The sequence below is a fragment of the Nicotiana sylvestris genome, chromosome 6 (assembly GCF_000393655.2).
Source record: "Nicotiana sylvestris chromosome 6, ASM39365v2, whole genome shotgun sequence".
In the NCBI taxonomy this organism is placed as follows: domain Eukaryota; kingdom Viridiplantae; phylum Streptophyta; class Magnoliopsida; order Solanales; family Solanaceae; genus Nicotiana; species Nicotiana sylvestris.
The window spans coordinates 197,046,778-197,066,907 of NC_091062.1; the positions used below are offsets into that span (position 1 = coordinate 197,046,778).

The 20,130-nt window shown below is 37.5% G+C and overlaps 2 protein-coding genes across 3 annotated transcripts; both read right to left on the reverse strand.

Annotated features, from left to right (window-relative positions):
• Positions 1-5,923: 5,923 nt before the first annotated feature.
• LOC104240191 (protein PARALOG OF AIPP2-like) lies at positions 5,924-11,008 on the reverse strand. 2 transcript variants are annotated; one of them, XM_009794975.2, is made up of 4 exons: positions 10,519-11,008; positions 7,056-8,388; positions 6,461-6,696; positions 5,924-6,373 (listed from the first exon to the last, which is right to left on the reverse strand). In XM_009794975.2, the coding sequence occupies exons 1-3, from the start codon at positions 10,894-10,896 to the stop codon at positions 6,467-6,469; spliced, it is 1,941 nt and encodes a 646-aa protein (XP_009793277.1). In that variant the 5' UTR covers positions 10,897-11,008; the 3' UTR covers positions 5,924-6,373; positions 6,461-6,466. The 2 variants fall into 2 exon arrangements, with proteins under 2 accessions (XP_009793277.1, XP_009793275.1); XM_009794973.2 differs by having other exon boundaries at positions 5,924-6,696.
• A 1,375-nt stretch (positions 11,009-12,383) lies between these two features.
• LOC104240192 (uncharacterized) lies at positions 12,384-13,413 on the reverse strand. The gene is made up of 3 exons (XM_009794976.2): positions 13,340-13,413; positions 13,141-13,217; positions 12,384-12,673 (listed from the first exon to the last, which is right to left on the reverse strand). Exons 1-3 carry the CDS (start codon positions 13,398-13,400, stop codon positions 12,401-12,403), a joined length of 411 nt encoding a protein of 136 aa, XP_009793278.1. The 5' UTR covers positions 13,401-13,413; the 3' UTR covers positions 12,384-12,400.
• Between the last annotated feature and the right edge of the window lie 6,717 nt (positions 13,414-20,130).

Genomic DNA, 20,130 nt, shown 5'->3' on the forward strand with positions numbered 1-20,130 from the left:
AGGTATGAGAAGTTTCTTGCTCGACCTCAGGCATTATTTTGGTACTGAAATCGACGACGAAGTCGGCCAGTACCTGCGATTTTATTGTTGTTCGCGGCTGATATATTATATCGTACTCGCTTAATTCTATGGCCTACTTGGCCAATCTCCCTGACAACTCGAGTTTATGTAGGATGCTCCTTAGGGGGGAAGGTTGTGACCACCGATATGGGGTGGTATTGAAAATAGGGTCTAAGCTTTCGTGAAGCTATGACCAATGCCAAGGCCAACTTTTCGAGGTAGGGGTACCTTGTTTCAGTGTCGATCAGGGTTTTGCTAATGTAATAGATTGGAGATTGCGTACCTTTGTTTTCACGGACCAATACTGCACTTACTGCAACCTCTAATACGACCAAGTATATCAGGAGACGTTTGTCGGGTTCTACTTTGGCGAGTAGCAGGGTCTAAGCTTTTGTGAAGCTATGACCAATGCCAAGGCCAACTTTTCGAGGTAGGGGTACCTTGTTTCTGTGTCGATCAGGGTTTTGCTAATGTAATAGATTGGAGATTGCGTACCTTTATTTTCACGGACCAGTACTGCACTTACTGCGACCTATAATACGACTAAGTATATCAGGAGACTCTTGCCGGGTTCTACTTTGGCGAGTAGCAGGGGCAAGGACATATATGCCTTTAGTTCTCTTAAGGCCTCGATGCATTCTGAATTCCACTGGAGTCCGTTGTCCTTTTTAAGTACGTAGAAAAATTTGTGGCATCTATCAGAGGATCGTGAGATAAACCTCGACAGGGCAACTATATGGTCTATCAGTTTTTGTACATGTTTCTTACAGGTCAATACTTTGGGTATTCCCTAGATGGCTTTGATCTGCTGGGGGTTGACCTCGATGCCTTTTTGTGACACCAGAAAGCCGAAGAAGTTGCCCGAGGTTACGCCGAAAGCACACTTTTTGGGGTTCAACTTCATACCATATCACCTTAGTATATCGAAGGCTTCCTTTAGGTGGTCGACGTGGTCTTCCTTCCTTTTTGATTTGACTAACATATCATCTATGTAAACTTCAATTGTTTTACCGAGTTGGTCCTTGAACATCTTGGTGACCAGCCTTTGATAAGTTGCCCTTGCGTTCTTCAACTCGAATGGCATGACTCTGTAGCAGTACGTCCCCTGATGGGTGATGAAAGTGTTCTTTTCTTGGTCTTCCTCCACCATGAGGATTTGGTTGTAACCTGAGTAGGCGTCCTAGAAGTTTAGAAACTCGTGCCTTGTCGTTGCGTTGATGAGTTGATCGATGTGAGGCAACTGAAAGGAGTCTTTCGGGCAGGTCTTGTTTAGGTCCGTGAAATCTACGCGCACCCGCCACTTTCTATTTTTCTTTTTTACCATGACCACGTTGGCGACCTATTGGGGGTATTTCGACTCTCGAATGGAGCCGTTAGCGAGTAGTTTATCCACCTCATCACTGACAGCCTCATTTATTGTGATGTTGAATTTTCTTCTTACTTGTCGTACAGGCAGGTAGAGTGGGTCGACGTTTAACTTGTCTGTGGCAATGTCTTTCGGGATACCTGGCATATCTGCGTGGGATAAAGCAAACAGATCGGCGTTGTCAATTAAAAACTTAAGAAATTTACCTGATTCTGATAGCTTATGGTCGATGTAAGCCTTTTTGATGTGGTTGATATTGTCTATATGGACGGGGTCGAGGTCTTCTACTATTGAAGTTGTGGCTTCCATGATGTTGGAATCCTTGATGACGTCTTTTTGTTCGCCGAGTTCGGGCCCCGACATTAGTAATTGCTATGCTCTCGAGTTTATTCCCTTTAACTGTTGAGTGTATGTATAATCTTGGGCGATGCGGTAGCATTCTTGGGCTGTGCGTTGTTCTCCTTGGATGCTGAATATCTCACACGGAGTAGGAAACTTGATTACCTGATATAAGCTGGACGGGATGGCCCTCATGGCGTGTATCTAGGGTCGCCCTATGATGGCGTTGTAAGTTGTGTCCTAGTTTATGACATGAAATGTTATTTCTAGGGTGACGCCCCCGACCTGAGGTTCGCTCAACTACATTGTTAGAACTTATTAGCATTATGCAGTGTGGTACTATCTTGTCCTCGAGCCTCATTTGTGCGAGAACTCGAGGGTGAATAATACATGTGCCGCTCTCGTCATCTACCATTATTCTTTTTACATCAGTATCTGAAATACGTAATGTAATGACAAGAGCGTCGAAGTGAGGAAGGGTCAAACCGTGGGTATCTGACTTATCGAAGATGGTACTATCTTTGAGTTCATCATATCATTCATGGATGATCAACTGCTTTAGTTTATGTGTGGTGGTAAACTTCACGTGATTGATTGTTGTTTCGTCGCCTCCGCCGATGACCATTTGGATGGTGCGGACGGGGGAGGGTGTCTTTGGAGGGCCTTGGTTTTGCTCTCGTCCGTGGCCGAAGTTGGTTCTTCCTCGGTTGCTCATCAGCTCCCTTAGGTGTACTTGGTGAAACATGTTCACCACTTCTTGTCGTAGGTCTATGCAGTCTTCGGTCTTGTGACCCCGCTCCTGATGAAACTCATGGAGGGCGTTCGACTTTCTAGTACTTGGGTCGGATTTCATCTTTTGTGGCCACTTCACCTTCGAGCCGAGCTTCTCTAATGCATACACTATTTCTGAAGGGGAAACACAAAATTGTGAGCAGATAAGAGCAGAGGCATACCTCTTTCGTTTTGCTGAATCCCTGTATGTGGCCTGGGCGGCCCTTCAATATGGAGATGAGGGGGTGGGTTGGCCATTCTGACATATGGTTGGTGCCTGTCCCGGTTGGGGAGTGGGTCTGAATGGTCTCCTCAGCCGTCATTACGACGGTCTTTCCTCGACTCCGTTTGAACGGACGTAAGCCGTTGGGTTGGAGCGTTGAGGTTATCCTCGTCTGCTCTCATCCCGGCGCAATAAGCGTTGTGAATTTATTCCCAAGTGGTGGGAGGGTATTTCATAAGTTTGTTTAACAACTTTATGGTCGCCCTTGACCCATTCATGTTCAACCCATTTTGGAAAGCTTCCACTGCCATCCCTTCTGATACGTTTGGCAAGCTCATTCTTACTCTATAGACTCTGGCGAGGAAGTCCCTAAGTCCCTCGCCAGGCGATTGTCTTACAGTGAATATATCATTCACCCTGGCCTCCACTTTCTTAGCCCCAGCATGGGCGGTGACGAACTTGTCGGCCATTTCTTCGAACGTTGTTATTGATCGTGCTGATAATTGTGAGTACCATGTTAAGGCTCCCCCTGTTAGGGTTTCGCCAAACTTCTTCAGCAACACTGATGGTACCTGCTCTTTTGAGAGGTCACTGCCTTTCACTGTTGTGACTTAATGAATGATGTGATCTTCGGGGTCTGTTGTGCCATCGTATATCTTCAAATATATTGACATTTTGGAGGTCTTGGGTATGGCATGTGAGGCTGCCTCCTCGTTGTACGATTGTTCAACGAACCGGCCAATGTCCCGTTTTTGTAGCAGTTTCGAGGTGCTCGGTATTTTATTAACCCTTTCTTGATGCTCCCTCATTTGGTAGTGGAGCGTTTTATTCTCGTTCTCCATTTCTTCCATTTTCTTCAAAATGGTCGCAAGTGCGTCATTACCTTCATCAACAGCAGTGTGAGTGCTACCTATTGGGAGAGGAGCGGGAACGGGTTGCTCGTTGGCGGTTGTTGTGGCATCCGCTCATGCGGCGCTTCTACTCGCCCCTTGAATGGGTCTGACGAGTATGTTGTTTAGAGTACTTATCAACCACATCTCCAATAGTCTTTTTACTGCTGGTGGTGCTTTCTCAGTTGTGGACGTGGAGGCTCCCCTTTCGCGTGAAGCGGTTACACTTCCATGAGAGGGAGGTGAGTCGCTCCACCTAGGTGTAGCACTCGGCGTCACATTCTCCTCGTCTTCTCTGTCAACCTCGTTGATGGTGTTCAAGTGGTTGGCAGTGACGTCCACCACTGCTTTCAATCTTTCATCTCCTTTTCCTGCCATTGTTAGTTTGTGCAAACGAGAAAAAGATGGATGTTGTCGTTTTTTTTTATCTAGAAGAAACTAAAACTTTAACTAGAACCTCCCCTCAGACGGCGCCAAATTGGTTTATGAAAAAGTATTAAACCTTTTTGTAAACTAATTAAATAGGAAATAGAAGGTGAATTTTAGTTAAATATAATAACCACTAGATCTAATATTTAGATGTATTGATGATGTAGGACTGAATCCGAAAATACTATATACCAACTACAAATACTCAATGATTGTTAATGAATATAGCAATAAAAGCAGGCAATAAATGTTGATAATGCAATGAATGTAATAAGAAGGAATTTATCACCTAATTGTTAGATGACTTAGATGATTCTCCTTCCTGACAATAACGTGAGTAATAGAAAATGAAGATGGACAAGGGATCTTTCGATCTTGTGAATAAAAAGTGTATATCCAACATGTGATCAGTGGACAAGAAAAGTTTTTGTATATTCTTTGTAGTCAACCCTTTACAATGTGCTCTTATCCGAAAAATAAAGATATCCCTTTTGTTCTTTATCTCTTCCTATTTATAAGGAATATTCCTAAGAAACCTTAGAAAGTACAACAGAAAGAATATTCAATAGAATATTCCTTCTTTCTATTCTTAAACTTATTCTATCGTTGCTTCCTTGCTCTCTTTACTTAACCTCGACACTAATCCCTCTTAAGATGACTCCTCGCCATTGTGTCGTAGTCTGCTCAATCCTCGATCTTGTTTGTTTGCAGTTATCAAGTCGTCCAAATTTTGACCAATACAATCTCAAGTAAACACATTACTAGAATATTGATGGCTAGAAGTTGAAGAAGACTAAACACAAATCATAAATTAAAATTAAAATTTTATATTGTACGACTGAAAATACTCTTTGCTCCAACTTCCAAGTAAACTACTATTACCTATGTTTATTTTTCATAAGTTAAACTCAATTACGCAAGACATTTATTTAACTTACAAGACGTTATATTTTATTATAGCCAAATAGATGGGTTTCCTTCCGGAAGTGTTAAAATCAAAGAAAAATGACATTGTATAGCCACTATAAAAATAATAGTAAAAAAAAGTATAAAATTTGTGTGTGTATATATATATATATAACACATATTCTGTATGTTATATACGAAAATTATACAAATTTATATATTTTTTTCGGCTAACAAATATAAATAGTTTCTGGCGCGGACTAGAAGTGATAATACCCCTAAAATCAAATTGTCACTTAACATATGCAATTGGAAAATAACCACTGTCCTAGAATTTTACTTGCGCTATTTTTCAGAGACAATTGCTATTTTCAAAGACAGAACCAAAAGTGGCCATTAGCACTATGTCTACACTGCTAACTGTGAAGTCCACATCAAGAGTCCACTAACCAGCCTAACCTAAAAAACTTGTGCGCTTCAGTTTAATGGGTACACTCGAGAGAAACCGATTCTGTATGTTTTAATTTGTGTCACACTAAACTGAGAGAAAATAAAATAAGAATTGACAGAGGTACGACCTGACAAAGGAAATTAGCGCTCTATCCTATAATATGATAAAACGTAACATAACAACTAATCCTTCTGTTTACCTTGAAAATGGTATTAACAATTATATTTAATTTTGTGGTTCTAAAAATATGTGATTTATTTCAATACTAGTTGTTAGGCAATAGATGCTAAGAGTAAGTGAAGAGAATAAGATATGCAAACCAATGTTGTCGCAAGATTGGGCCTCGAGGTCCAGTTAAGGCACTTAGTAATGAACAATTGACGAAGAAACAATAATATCGAAGGCCTCGAAGATAGCGTTTTGCGGTTAATAATGGGCAATAAATGAAGAACAATAGATGAACAATAAATGAACAAGTGATAAATCTGTAGAGTAATTGTTGAGCACGTTTAGGCAAGAAAAGCAGAGAATGTTTAATTGTATTCAATATTCATGAGTTACAAAATGACCAGTGTCTCCTTTATATAGGAGGGGGAATCCCAACATAGTACAAGTCTAATCATGATAGAGAAATGCTATAGGTACAGCTGTGTAATAGACTTGTACGGGCTTGTACTATCTTGGCAGACTTATCAGCTCTAACCACGCGTCCTTGGGAGTTTTCCCGCCTTTCCATGACGGTCATCGATTTTATACTACCTCGAGGTAGGCCGCGATGAACCTTCGACATGCTTTCTCGAGGTATGCATTTCGGGGTCGAACTTCAGTTTTTACTCCGAGCCCTTCGAGATTGGGCTTGACATGCCATAGAGGCCTTGATATCGGGGCCCCGGTATCGACCGCACACAGTGTCAGTGGTGTTGTAGCCTATATCACCCCTAGAGCAGAAGAGAGGGAAGTGTAATTGTGTTATAAACTACTGATCGTCGCTATTTAGTTGTTTGGCCTTGTAAAAAATAAATTACCAATTCTCAGCTGTTGTCGAGCAGTATAGTATTCACCACATTCTTCACAAACAAAAAGAAACATTCTCGGCAAGAATTAGGCATTAGAGTAGATCTCCTGAGGTTTCTAACTTCCTCGGCGTGGACACATACACATTCTGGAAGGGAAGAAATGCCAGGTCTTCGATGCTCCAAACCGCACGCAGCTAAGATGGAGTGAGTGGCTAGTCTTGCAACTTGCTTAAATGTACCAACTTCTGCACAGATGAAAGTCGATTAAAATCATATCAGGACTCAAAAAAAATAGAATATCAAGCAGTACAAACTTCCTTTGATCTTACAGATTACAAAGACTGATCAAGTGCTAATAATGACCAAAGTATAAAAGACAAACACATTTACAGATTTACTTACTGTGAATGAATTCCATACCCATTAGCACACATTGAAGGTATTGCATGGAGTCCCATTTGTTTTATATACGTAATTATACAAGAAGAAGAAAGAATAGCAAACTCAGACCCGATGCATCATACCACAATGTAGTTATTTACCATATAAATGCAATGAAGTTATGCATGCATAAGCAAACTACAGGTCAAAGTAAAAGGCATACCGAGCTTTTTATCTCTGCATAGAATTTTTAGGTTGAGCTTCACATGAGACTGGATCTCAGTCTTGGCATCACATTCCACCTGACCTCTGTTCTTAATGACAGTCTTTTCGTCCTTGAGTTTCTCTTGAGGAGGATTCACAATGCTACTCGAGGAAGAACAGTTCTTTTTGTCATCACCTACAGTGGTAGAAATTGATGTCGACCTGACAGAAGAAATCAAGTGTGTGGACCCAGCACACAACTTATTCTTCTGCGGTAGTCCATTGGTCGCGTGACAGATATCTGGCTGAACTGAAGTCTGAGACTCCTTTGAAGATACAAGTTCACTATATGATGGTCCACATGCTATTGAAAAACCTATATCTACACCTGAAGAACCTTCTAATTCACTGTCCAGTTTAAAAGCATGATTCTGGAATTGACTACCTGGTCCAATATTTTGAATATATGCGCGCTGCTGCTGTTCGATCTTTAGTGAGCCAGACCTTGAGCTTGATTCACCAGCTTTTTTGCAGCTAGTATTCTTCTTAACAGCATGTTTTGAGGCCTGAAGGAAACTTTTATTCCTGTCACGACCTTGCTCTATTGCCTTGGCCATATTCATCATTTTCCACGCCTTCTCCACCTCTATTGAACCTTTACTGTCCAGTTTATTTTGATCAAGAGACTGTGATGTCATTGGTTGGCTCGAGCAAGATACTAAAGGCCGTTCACCAGAACAGCTGCCCCGCACTGGTTTTTGTTTGGCAATATTAGCATTACTCATTTTGCTAGAAGAGAATGTCAAGGATCCACTTCGAAAACCATTCCAATGTTCACGCAATGTGCGAATCTTATCATGGACATTGCGGCAATGCCCCAGTGTTCTGGCATTGAACTTAGTGGCATGTCTTGAAACACCATTTTGTCTTAGCGAGCCTAACCCAATCGAGCTGCTTTGAGAAGTACTTTGCTTTCCAGTATCAGTACGAGATGAATTGTCTGTAGCATCCAAGGAAGCAGTTGGAGTGTATGACTCTCGTACAATTTCACATATAGATACGTGTCTTGCTGGTTCTGCTAAATCATGGTCACCGAAACTAGCTTGAGTATCACAATCAGTTTTTATCTCACCGTGAGCCTGTTCAGCCTTCAGAAGTGAGCAGTCTGCGCAAAACCAATCACCCTCGGGTACAGTAGCACCAAGGCCAACACAGTAAGTATGATAAGCAGCGTCACAAAGGTCGCACAACAGCAGGAGACTGTCATCGGCCGTGCTATGGCACACGTTACATTGCACTTTGTCGTATAGATCCTGCGGTCCAGTTGTTGCATTTCCAAGGTAATGGTAAACCTGCATAAGCAATTTCACCAGTAATACATGAGAGGCAGTCAAGAGATTATACCTAGTCTAGTCTAGGAACCATAAACCATGTGAATTTTTAAAAATATATACAATGAAAAAACGTATGAACCACAGAAAACTGGAAACAAAAACAGAGTCTTCCCATCCAAACTTTTGAAGCACTTTTTTTTTTATAACCGAGAAATCACAGAAGGCCAATCGCCCCTCCACCCTTCTCCACTTAAATACTAGGCTTTAAGATAGACAAGAGTAATGGTTTTATCATTCAGAGTGCATTCAGGCGTTTGATATTGTATTGATTGACGAGACGCGAGATGGTGTGAACGCGCAATTAGAGGTATGAAGGCAGACCCTGGAATCTAAAGGTTTCAAGTTGAGCAGGACCAAGACAGAATACTTGGAGTGTAAGTTCAGTGGCGAGACTCAAGGAGAGGAAGGGGAAGTGAGGCTGGACTCGCAGGTCATCCCTAGGAGAGGGAGTTTTAGGTACCTTGGGTCCAGTGTTTTTGAGAGCGAGAAGCGTAACTTCAAAAGCGAAGCGCACGCTTCATTGAAGTGAAGCGCAATTCGAACTTTGGGACATTTTTAAATCCCTATTAAGATATAAGAAAATACATAATCAAATAAACTTAAAATATAACATATATATATTTTATAAACTGAAAATACATATAATATATATAATAATTAATTTTATAAACTGAAATACACATTAAAAAAATCAAATAAACTGAAAATATAACACACATACACACACACACACACACACACACACACATATGTATATATATATAATTAATTTTATAAACTAAAATACATATTAAAATTAATAAATAAGAAGAATAAAACGAGTGGGGGGAAAAAAACCAGCGCCTACCCTAGCTGTGCAGACGACTGGACGAGAAAAACTAAAAAAGAGAAGAGAAAAGGAGGAGAAAAAGAAGAAGATGATGAAGAAGAAAGAAGAATAAAAGAAGAAATTACCTAGCTGGATCCCTAGTTGGCTGCTGCTGCTAACGTTGGGAAGAAGAGAAAGAATGGTCTTTTCACTTTGGGTCTATTTTGTATAATAAAAACAAAGACCCAAACTTTTTTTTTTATTTTAAAATGACCCCTCTGAAGAAGCGAGCGCTTCTGCGCTTTTCGCTTCTGGATCGCTTCGCGCTTTCTTGGCTGAAGTGATCGCTTCTGCTGGTCGTGTCGCCTCAGTTAGGAAAAAATGATGAAGATGTCACACATCGTATTGGGGCGGGATGGATGAAATGGAGACTCTCTTCCGATAATTTGTGTGACAAGAAGGTGCCACCAAAACTTAAGGGTAAGTTCTACAGAGTGGAGTCAGACCAACGATGTTGCATGGGGCTGAGTGTTGGCTAGTCAAGATCGCTCATGTCCAGAAGATGAAGGTAACAGAGATGAGGATGTTGAGATGGATGTGCGGGCACACCAAATTAGATGGGATCAGAAATAAGGTTATTCGCGACAAGGCGGGTGTGGCCCCTATTGAGAACAAGATGCGGGAAGCGCGACTTAGGTGGTTTGGTCATGTGAGGAAGAGGAGCACAGACACTCCGATGAGGAGGTGTGGGAGGTTGACATTGGAGGGCCTACGAAGAGGTAGAGGTAAGCCAAAGAAGAGGTGGGGAGAGGTGATTAGGCAAGAGGATAGTTTTCGTAAAGCAAATGAACATTAGCTTTTCTTCAAATTGCCACAGTACGTACAACTAACACAGAATAATGTTCGCGAATTTCTGAGATAAAAATCAGCAATAATGAGGCTTAATACATGGTAAAATAGATCTACCAACACTTTATCCTGATGCAAGCCTATTTATCTTTAGATGTAATATAAGTATATAATTCACATGTCAACTACAATCATCAGCATTATTGGCAAAATTTTAATTTATTTCAACATAAATTGACATGAGCCTTATGGTTTCACTACATTAATGAATCAAATTAAGGTACATTAACTTGAGCTCAGAAGAGCTATCACTATTTACAAAATTCGGAAATCAGAAACAACTTTTAGAAGGAAAAAAAAAAATCTTTTACCAAAAAAGAAAACAAAATTCAGCATAAATTCAAGACTAAATAAAAGTCAGAGTAAAGAACCTGATCGCGGACAGGAACATTAACAACACGTTCGGAAGGGAAAACGGGAGGTTTCGGAGGGCGGCGGATGGTGGAGAAACGGCGTTTACACATGGGACATCTGGACTCAACCTTAGACCACTCCATTATACACACAAAACAGAAGTAATGGTCGCAGCAATCGATACAACCTCTGATGATCGTGCCCGTGCCATGTCCACTTTCAGATAAGCAAATTCCACAGCAATTCCATTCGTTTTCCCAATCCGAAACTTCGAGCTTTGATTTGCCTTTGTCGGAGGCGGACGGAGAAGATTCAGGTGAAACTCGGGTTAGGGTTTTGATCCGTTTGTTTGGATGAATTTCCGCAGCTCCGGTATCTTCCGGGTCGGACACCATCTCCGAGAACGTGCCGGAATTGTTCCCGTCGTTTGTTGTTTTCTTCACCGATAGGGATGTAGATAACGATCCTTCTCACTTGCTGGAAATTTGCAGCCCATGGCCTCAATTCTATGATAAGAAGGGGCCCAAGCCCCAAACACAATTTGATCAAAAGTTGGAGGGAGAAATTCAAAATTAGTCAGATTTATGAGCGGTCATTCAAAAATAGTCACGCTTTAAAAAATAATCGAAATTTAATCACTTTTCATGTAAAAATAAATTTGAGCGAAAATATTGTTCAAAATCGGGAAAATATGCCAGCATAATATACTGAAGTTCCAGTAAAGTATACCGGTCCAGTATAATATGCTGGAAGTTCATACACAAGTGCTCAAATCTCCAGTATATGATGTTGGAACTTTCCGTGTGTTGGAGTTCCAGCATAATATACTGGAAGTTCATACACAGGTGCACCAAACTCCAATATATTATGCTGGATCAGTCTCTGTTGCAGCAAAATAGTGATTATTTTTTAATGACTTGGCAAACGCTGGCTATTTTTGCATGACCAGTCCGAAAACTGACCAGCCCGTGCTATTTTTACGAAGTTGGATTAAAATTGAAAATTGTGCAAGTCTTTTCTTTTTTTAAATTAGCAATAGTTGAGCTGGAGCAGATTTTTGGAAAATCTATCCATAAGTTATAGACACATATGGGATAAAAAAAAATTACACTATCGGTATAATTTAACTGATTGCAGACTTATAGCTGTATGCTATTACTTGATTTGTCAGGTTACCGTATCAGGTTATATGAGGAGTTTCTATTGTTGTAGATTAAAAAATTTAACCGTGCAAAAATTAAGTTCATTACTAATGCACATAAATTAAACTCATCGTTTGAAATAAGACTCCAAAATAAAAGGTAAAAGAAATTCCGCATAGCAGGTTACGTTATGAGTCATTTTATTTATTTATAAATAATAGAAAACCAAAACTTCGAACGAAAAGGTCATTCTTGTTATGTCACTACTATGTGAAATTCTTTTTGCTAAGAGTGAATGCATATTGCCACATCAGCATGCATTAATACTTGATCTTGGCCGAAAATTATTGGTTCACAAAAGTTCACATGGTTGAGACCATGTTGATATTACAATGTCCCATTTGGACCATATTAAAATATTAGCCATAAAAATATGGTCTTAATTCCTGTTTTGAGCAGTGGTATTTGCAACATAAGAAAAGGGTAACACGAATCAAAAGTTCAAAACTGTAACATTAAGATTATTAACTATATAGTATAACGAGAAAGGAACCAGAAAAGAAAACTGCATGTAGGAAATGAAAACTTGAAAATCCTTTAGACCTTTAATTTGCTTGATTTTCCAATATTGGATACATACATTATATATATATATATATAATTAGTTCTTTTCACAAGAGCATCTAACTATAAAGAGTAAAGAATATCAAACAAGACAATGTGGAGATGATGGCCAAAAATTCAAGAATTGTGTAGCTCAGTTATTCTTTGGAGGGTGTGTTCTTGGCATGTGATAATCAGCACTGAATGCTGTGAAACTTCCTCTATTGACCTTCACATTATCAGAATGGCTATTTTTGCCATTTAATTTACTTTGAATTCTCAGCTTTCCTTGCCCTCTATTTGGCATGATACCTTCAATTTTCTTCGTACTTTGCCTCATATTCCTTTGCTCCACCATTCTTTTTCTTCCTCCAATTCTGCCACTGGCAACTTGAATAGTTGCTGGAGTTACACCATGAAAATCTTCCTGGAATTTCAAGAACGTACCCCTTCAGTTAATTTTTAAAACTCTCATCATTGGAAAAAATTAGGCTTCACACAGTGGCGGAGCCAAGATTACTATTAAGGGGGTCAAAATAAACTCATGAAGAAATCAACAGGTGTTAGTATGTACTAGTATATATACATATTAAAAAAAATTACCTCGAATAATGAACTATTTATGATGAGTTTAACTTATATATACATGTAAAAAGAAGTTTTATACTATATAAGGTCATGCCACAAAAATTAACTATAAATAAATGTTCATAATAAGTGGAACAAATGATATGAAAAATAAGGCAGACAACCTGCTTAACTGGTTAAATTACACTAATATCTGTAATACGAGGATTTATTATGAATTGACAAGTTTTACGCGGACGTGAAACTACACTAATAGTATAGCAATTCTTACATTATCAATGCATATAAGTTAAACTCAATTCTTACCTTCTCCACATTAAGGTGGCTCCTTCTTGTCTTAGCAATACCATTTCCAGCTTCATCGACCACAAAATTTTGTTTAACTGCAGAAAGGCGTAAATAGACAACTAATGAGATTTCAGTAGAAAGGAACTTTCTAACTTAAGAAAAATTATATTATATACACATATTAAAGGGGAAAAAGAAAAGATCAGTACTAATATACCTTTGTCAGTATGAGCAATAGTATCGTTTATGAATAGCAAAATGAAAAGCAGAACAAGCATAAAGCTACTAAAACTTAAGGACAACATTTTATTTTACTAGGGGTATGTTTGTCTATCACTCTTCAACAAAGGAGAGGAAATTAATGGAACAAAAACAGGAGATTTATAGAAAGTCCAGAGTCTAAAACCAAGTCAAAGCCTTGGGTTATGAACTGCTAACTTTTTGTTGATAAAAAATGGTTTAGGGTACAAGAAGCACCTGGGGAAAATCAAAGCCTGATTGTATAGAAAGAGGACAATAGTAAAAGTAACATTTAAAAAATGAAAAATGATTTTGTTAGAATATAAACTAGACTCTTCATAAAGTATTACTAGTATAAGGCACAAAAAGGATGAAAAATGGAGAAAAATATAAATTAAACTACTACACTAAACATATATAGAAAACATTAGTCTTACATAACATATTGTAAGACGTTTTTGGTAGGTGCTAAGAAACAATTTTAGACTTACAACTACTAAATGCTTTCAACACACTATAGTGTAAAAGAAGAATTAAACCAAATAGCCGTTCACCTAATTTATTAAATTAAAAATAACTGGTGGATGCATAACATATATATAATTTATGTATAATATATGTATAACTTTGTGCAATCAATGTATTATCTATATATACGGACCAAAAAAGTAAATAGTGAAGCTCGCCGGCTATTTGCATAACAATCCCAATATAAAAGTCACACCTTGATAATACAAAAGAAGGATTTTTACCTTCCTATACCATATATGAAATCTTATTACCCTTAATGTTTAAGGTTTGATTTAATTACAAACTCGTATACCAAATTACCAATTCTATACCATACTTAATTAAGGGTCTAATTAATGGGCAATTTTTACTCCTTAATTAAAGATATCCATATATCCCACGTTTCTCTCTCCCCTTAATTCCTAAGATCCGACCATATTCGTTTTCCCCCTCCCATTTCTTTCTCTTCTCCATTCCTTCTTCTTCTCAAAAAATACAGAGATGAGACCCATTGAGTATATCATCTTCATCGTGGTAGATGTTTTCCGCCATCTACCAGATTTGTAGTATATTGTCTTCAGCAACACTAGCGACGACCCAGTCTTCACATGGGTTCCATGAGAAGTCAGAAATTTTACTTGTATGGCCACCATGAATAAAGAGCAACTCTGGTGGCCCATCTTCTGCTGTTTTGTTCTTCATCAATCCTGGAAAAATTGATTTGTAGTTTATTTGTAAAAATTTTGTAGATAAAGAGAAAATTTTGTAGTCAACATTTTTTTCAACATAGATTGTAGTGTAATTGTACTATAAATGTAGTAATTTTATAGATACCCTTCAAAACAATACTGCTTTATACATACGTAAACTGATTTGTAGATTTTTTGTAGAAAATTCGTAGATTAGGAGAAAATTTTGTAGTCAACATTTTTTTTCAATATAGATTGCAGTTTAATTGTAGTATAAATATAGTAATTTGTAGATACCATTAAAACAATATTGCTTTATACATACTTAAACTGATTTGTAGTTTATTTGTAGATTTTTTGTAGAAATTTTGTTGACCCAAGCGCATCAGCTCACTCCCGTCAAGAACAAGAGCTCCTCCCTTCGAATAGTTGACGAAAACAGAGCCTTGCATATTTAAATATGCTCAGTCATTCCTAAAGAAAAAAGAGGAGAACCAAATCAAAAAGACTCTGAGCTTTAGAAAGGGAAGACTGGTATATACTTAGAGAAACAGAAATACGTGAAAAATAAGGAAAGAGAAGCCTCTAGAAAAAGGAGGAAACAAATCTAATGTGAATATGAAAAAATATTTAGTCCCAAATTTTTAGGCGCCTAATTTGGAAGGAATAAGCTATTCAAATTTTTATCTCAGATTTGTAGGCTCCTAATTTGGAAGGAATCAACTCTTAATATTTGGTATTTAATGAATGATATAAATTTTGTAGGAAAAATATAAACATGGCCGGTAATAATGGAAATATGCACATTTTTAGTAATAAGGTTTCATATATGGTATAGATAGGAAAAAATCCCTACAAAAGATCATGCACCTAAGATAACTAAAATGAAAAATGAGATTAATTATCACTAAAATATTTAACTTTATAAAAGTCACACCTTGATAGTACATGCAAACCAAGTTTTTGTTTTCTATTTGGTGTTACGTTTAACTTTTATATAATGACAGTGTCAATAAATTCTATTATATTGTTTATATGTATAATTAAATAAAATCTTTATTCCCTCCGATCCGCTTTAATTTATTTTTTAGCCTTTTATTAATGGTTCATAGTATTTGATTTTTCAAATATCAACAAGAAATTAACTTCTTTTTTCAAAGTTGTCCTTAGAGTAAAGAGTCTTGGAGTGTCTGTGTAACGACCCGAATTTTCGTTCTAGGAATTAGCATTTTTGTTCAACGGCTTAAGACCTTGAGAAGCTTCGTAATATGTATCACGAACCACATGTATGGTCGAGTTTGGTTTTCGTAAGATTCGGAGTTAAATTTAAAGAAAAAAAAACTTATTTTGAAGCTCAAATAGAAAGAGTTGACCGGAGAGTTGACTTTTAAGTAAACGACCCCGAAATGGAATGTTAATGATGTCAATAGCTTCGTATGGTGATTTCGGACTTAGACGTGTGTCCGAATTTTGATTTGGAAGTCCACATGACAATTTGGCGCATTTTGGCGAAATAAGAAAGTTGACGTGTTTTAATTATATTATTTTATATGTGGAAGAGGTCTATTACCATTATGAATACCAATTGGATATGATAGCAAATGTACAAGGCGTACTATAAGATATATGGGGTCTAAGGAAAGTTCTAAGTCTAAGACAATTGGAAAATTACATAATATACAAAATTTGCAAATAAGTACGCACAAGACCTCAATTTGTACGAGCATATCTACGTGGATATAACGAGTTGTGTGATTCACAACCTATCAAATTAAAGTACTTTGAGTCTGGTTTCCATAGAATCAAACCGTTCATCATTTGGAGGTGTACACAGAAAGTTATGACCATTTACTAGACATGTGTCATATGCGCGCCCAGGTGCGCGGTCAGATGCGTGACCGCGCATATTCGAAATGTTTCTGCCTGTGAGCGCAGCCAGATGCGCGACCGTGCTAGTAAAACTCGCTATAATACCCCTGGACAGTGTATAAACTGAAGGGGTCCGAAATTCTTCCATTTTTGGTCATTCAAACTCGGATTTGGGCGATTCCAAAGGGGGTTTTCACCATTTCGACTTGGGTAAATGTTCTATATCCGGAAGTGATTACATTTCATGAATCTATATCAATATTCATCGTTTATTTCGGATTTGAATGAAAGAAATTGAAGTTTTTGTAAAACTTTCCAAAAATAAAAATTTAGGATTTGAAGGTCCATTTGATATCGAGATTCGATAATTTTTGTATGGTTGAACTCGTATCGAAATGGATTGTCGGATTTTATGAGTTTCGTCGGATTCCGAGATATGGACCCCACGGGCAATTTTGAGCTAAATTTTGGATTTTTAATTTGGAAAATGTGTAAATTCATATGGAATTAATTCGTACGATTTATATTGAGTATATTAAATTATTATGACTAGATTTGAAGCTTCCGACGAATTCGTGAGGCAAAGGCTTGTTGGAATTTTGAATTGGTTGCAAAGCGAGGTAAGTGTTTGGTCTAACCTTAGCTTGAGGGATTAGGAGTTGTGTCCTATTTGCTATATGTTGTTTGTTGAGTACGACGTATAGGCATGGTGACGAATATCTATACGTTGGTGTCAAACATGCCCGTGAGTCTTATACTTTGATTAATGTGACTCTGTCTCGTATTGTTCATGCTCTATATGATAATTTCTATTGAGAAATATGACTTGTGGAAGTATTATTGAATTGTTGAACATTGTAGAGCATTGGCTCTAGTTAAGAATAGAATTGTTGAACCTTGTAGAGCATTGGCTCAAGTTGAGAATTGAATTGTTGAACATTGTAGAGCATTGGCTCAAGTTGAGAATTGAATTGTTGAACATTGTAAAGCATTGGCTCAAGTTGAGAATTGAATTGTTGAACATTGTAGAGCATTGGCTCAAGTTGAGAATTGAATTGTTGAACATTATAGAGCATTGGCTCAAATTGTGAATCAAGTTGTGAAGTAAATGTGAAAAAGAAAAGAGGTTGATGATATTATCTCCCTTGCTGGGATGTTGTTGCTTTGATATTCTCTCCCTTGCCGGGACGTTATTATTCATGATATTGTTTCCCTTGCCGGGGTTTATTGTGATATTTTTGATTTTCCCTTGCCCAAATTACTTTGTGATTGTTGCTTGGGTGAGGAAGAATGATAAAGCACGAAGGGTGATGCCGTGCAGTTTATATTGATTCTTATGGTGAGGAAGAGTGTAAAGTACGAAAGGTGATGTCGTGCATTTGTCCTTGATTTTCCTGATTCTTGTTGATAATTGAATTATGGTTTTCCTTATATTCCTTTATTGGTTTCCTGTTAATACCTGATATTATTGACTTCCTTGCCTGGATTGCTTTGTGAATGTTGCTTGGGTGAGAAAGAGTGTAAAGTACGAAGGGTGATGCCGTGTATGGTAAGGAAGAGTGTAAAGTACGAAGGGTGATGCCGTGCATTTGTCCTTGATATCCTGATTCTTGTTGATAATTGATTATGGTTTTCCTTATATTCCTTTATTGGTTTCATGTTAATACCTGATATTATTGACTTCCTTGCCCGGATTGCTTTGTGAATGTTGCTTGGGCGAGGAAGAGTGTAAAGCATGAAAGGTGATGTCGTGCATGGTGAGGAAGAGTGTAAAGTACGAAGGGTGATGCCGTGCATGGTGAGAACGAAAGTAAAATCACGAAGGGTGATGCTGTGCACTTTCTATTTGTTGTGTTTATTTGTTATTAATATTTCAAGTGTATTAACTGTTTAGATCCCTTTATACTGTTGTGATCCTTTGTGTTGGAATCCATAGTGTTTTCAATACCTCGCCGCATTTATATAAAGCTTTCAATACTTAAATTTTCAACAATTGTACTTTAATTAAAAAGGGTATTTTCTTTATTCAAATGATTTCTAAAAATAACTTCATCATTTCTTGTTGATTTCCTAATTGAGTTGGAAGTTGTACTCTACTTTATATTAAGTAAATGAGGCTCATTGGACATTTTTTTTATTGTATTGGGTTATGGAACATATGAACTGAGTAACCTGCTTATATTGTTGTGCAATGTGAGACAGAAATATATGGGCACAAGGTGTCGGGGAAAATATTATGGTTTTATTTAATGGCACGTGAGTTGTCCGTGTGGTTGTGTTATAAATCTGAGCACGAGGTGCCGTAAAATTTTGAAAGTGGGCTGAGATCTATATTATTTATGATTATGAAATGAGGCGTCACAAGGTGACCTTTACTCGAAAGAATTATATTCGAAAGGTGCTTATTTGAAAGCTATTTATTTGAAGGAAATATATATATATTTATTGAAAAGAATATTATCTTAGAGATTATTACTTGAAGGATTTATAGGCCAAAAGATTTATATTTGAAGGATTTGATTAATTGATTACACCTGTATTTATTATTTGTTGAAAAACATTTGTGTTGTTCTTGTTGCCTGCTATTTATATCACTGGTTGATCATTTTTGCCATCATTGTTATCTGCTTCCTATTATTTTGTACGCTATCTTGCACAGTTTATTTGATAGTCTGGTGCTAGCCTCGTCACTAATTCGCCGAGGTTAGGCTAGACATTTACCAGCACATGGGGTCGGTTGTGCTGATACTATACTTATGTACATTTTGTGTACAGATCCAGGTATTTGATTGATAGTAGCTATTCGTTGCGGTGAAGACTCAAGGTAAACCTGCTGCAGCGTTCGCAGTCCTCAGAGTCACCTTCAATTGTACTTATTTTCATTTGTTCCCTTTGTTTCGAAGCAGTGATGTATTTATTTTGTATAACTACTCCTAGAAAGGCTTGTGACTTGTACTACCGGTTTTGGGAATTGTATTTTGTTCAGAGTAATTTAATTTGAAGTTAGTAAATACCCATATTATTACAGTAAATGTTAGGCTTACCTAGTTTAGAGACTAGGTGTCATCACGACTTCTTTGGAGGGATTTTTGGGTCGTGACAGTCCGTTATGTCTCCAATGAACAAATTAAAGAGATAGTAAAAGTTAATATGGTCAAATTCATTGTTTATTAATACGTATTAAAAGGTGATCGTAAATTCCTTGCGAAAACAACGAAAAATCAATTAATGTGGACGGAATAGAGTAATTAATTTCATTTATCAAGCATTGTCCTTCCTTTTCAATTACGAGTATTTGATGAAAGAATACATAGTTAAATCGGTCTCATTTTAGTACTATTAATAAAGAGAAGAGGAGTTTTGTCAAAGCCAAAAGAATGTCGTTTAGTATGAAATTAAGTGATCCACCAGTTTATATTTTACAAAAAAAAAAAAAAACAAAGTATAGTGATTAACAGACAGAATTTTGAAGGGAGTCAGTCAGGGTGAAAATCAAAACATTGGAGAATTAAGGAGAAGAACATGGGCAAGTGGTAAACTGTCTTGAATCACTCAATCTATATATCATCTCGATAATACGATGAAAATAATAAATATCATGCTTGATAATATAACCCTTTGTAACTTTACAGTTAGGTTTTTAACAAGCAAGTCCACAACACGAGGGAACGGTCTCCCATTAATTTTTTATTTATCAGTG

What these genes read in the sequence shown, in the direction of transcription:
- LOC104240191 (XM_009794975.2), bottom strand. Translation starts at nt 10,896, where the DNA reads ATGGTGTCCGACCCGGAAGATACCGGAGCTGCGGAAATTCATCCAAAC. An exon ending in ATGTTCCTGTCCGCGATCAG is followed by an intron (nt 8,389 to 10,518) that starts GTTCTTTACTCT and finishes TTGCTTATGCAG; the next exon opens with GTTTACCATTACCTTGGAAA. An exon ending in ATGCAGAGATAAAAAGCTCG is followed by an intron (nt 6,697 to 7,055) that starts GTATGCCTTTTA and finishes TCATCTGTGCAG; the next exon opens with AAGTTGGTACATTTAAGCAA.
- LOC104240192 (XM_009794976.2), bottom strand. Translation starts at nt 13,400, where the DNA reads ATGCTTGTTCTGCTTTTCATTTTGCTATTCATAAACGATACTATTGCT. An exon ending in TATTGCTCATACTGACAAAG is followed by an intron (nt 13,218 to 13,339) that starts GTATATTAGTAC and finishes GCCTTTCTGCAG; the next exon opens with TTAAACAAAATTTTGTGGTC. An exon ending in GCCACCTTAATGTGGAGAAG is followed by an intron (nt 12,674 to 13,140) that starts GTAAGAATTGAG and finishes TTGAAATTCCAG; the next exon opens with GAAGATTTTCATGGTGTAAC.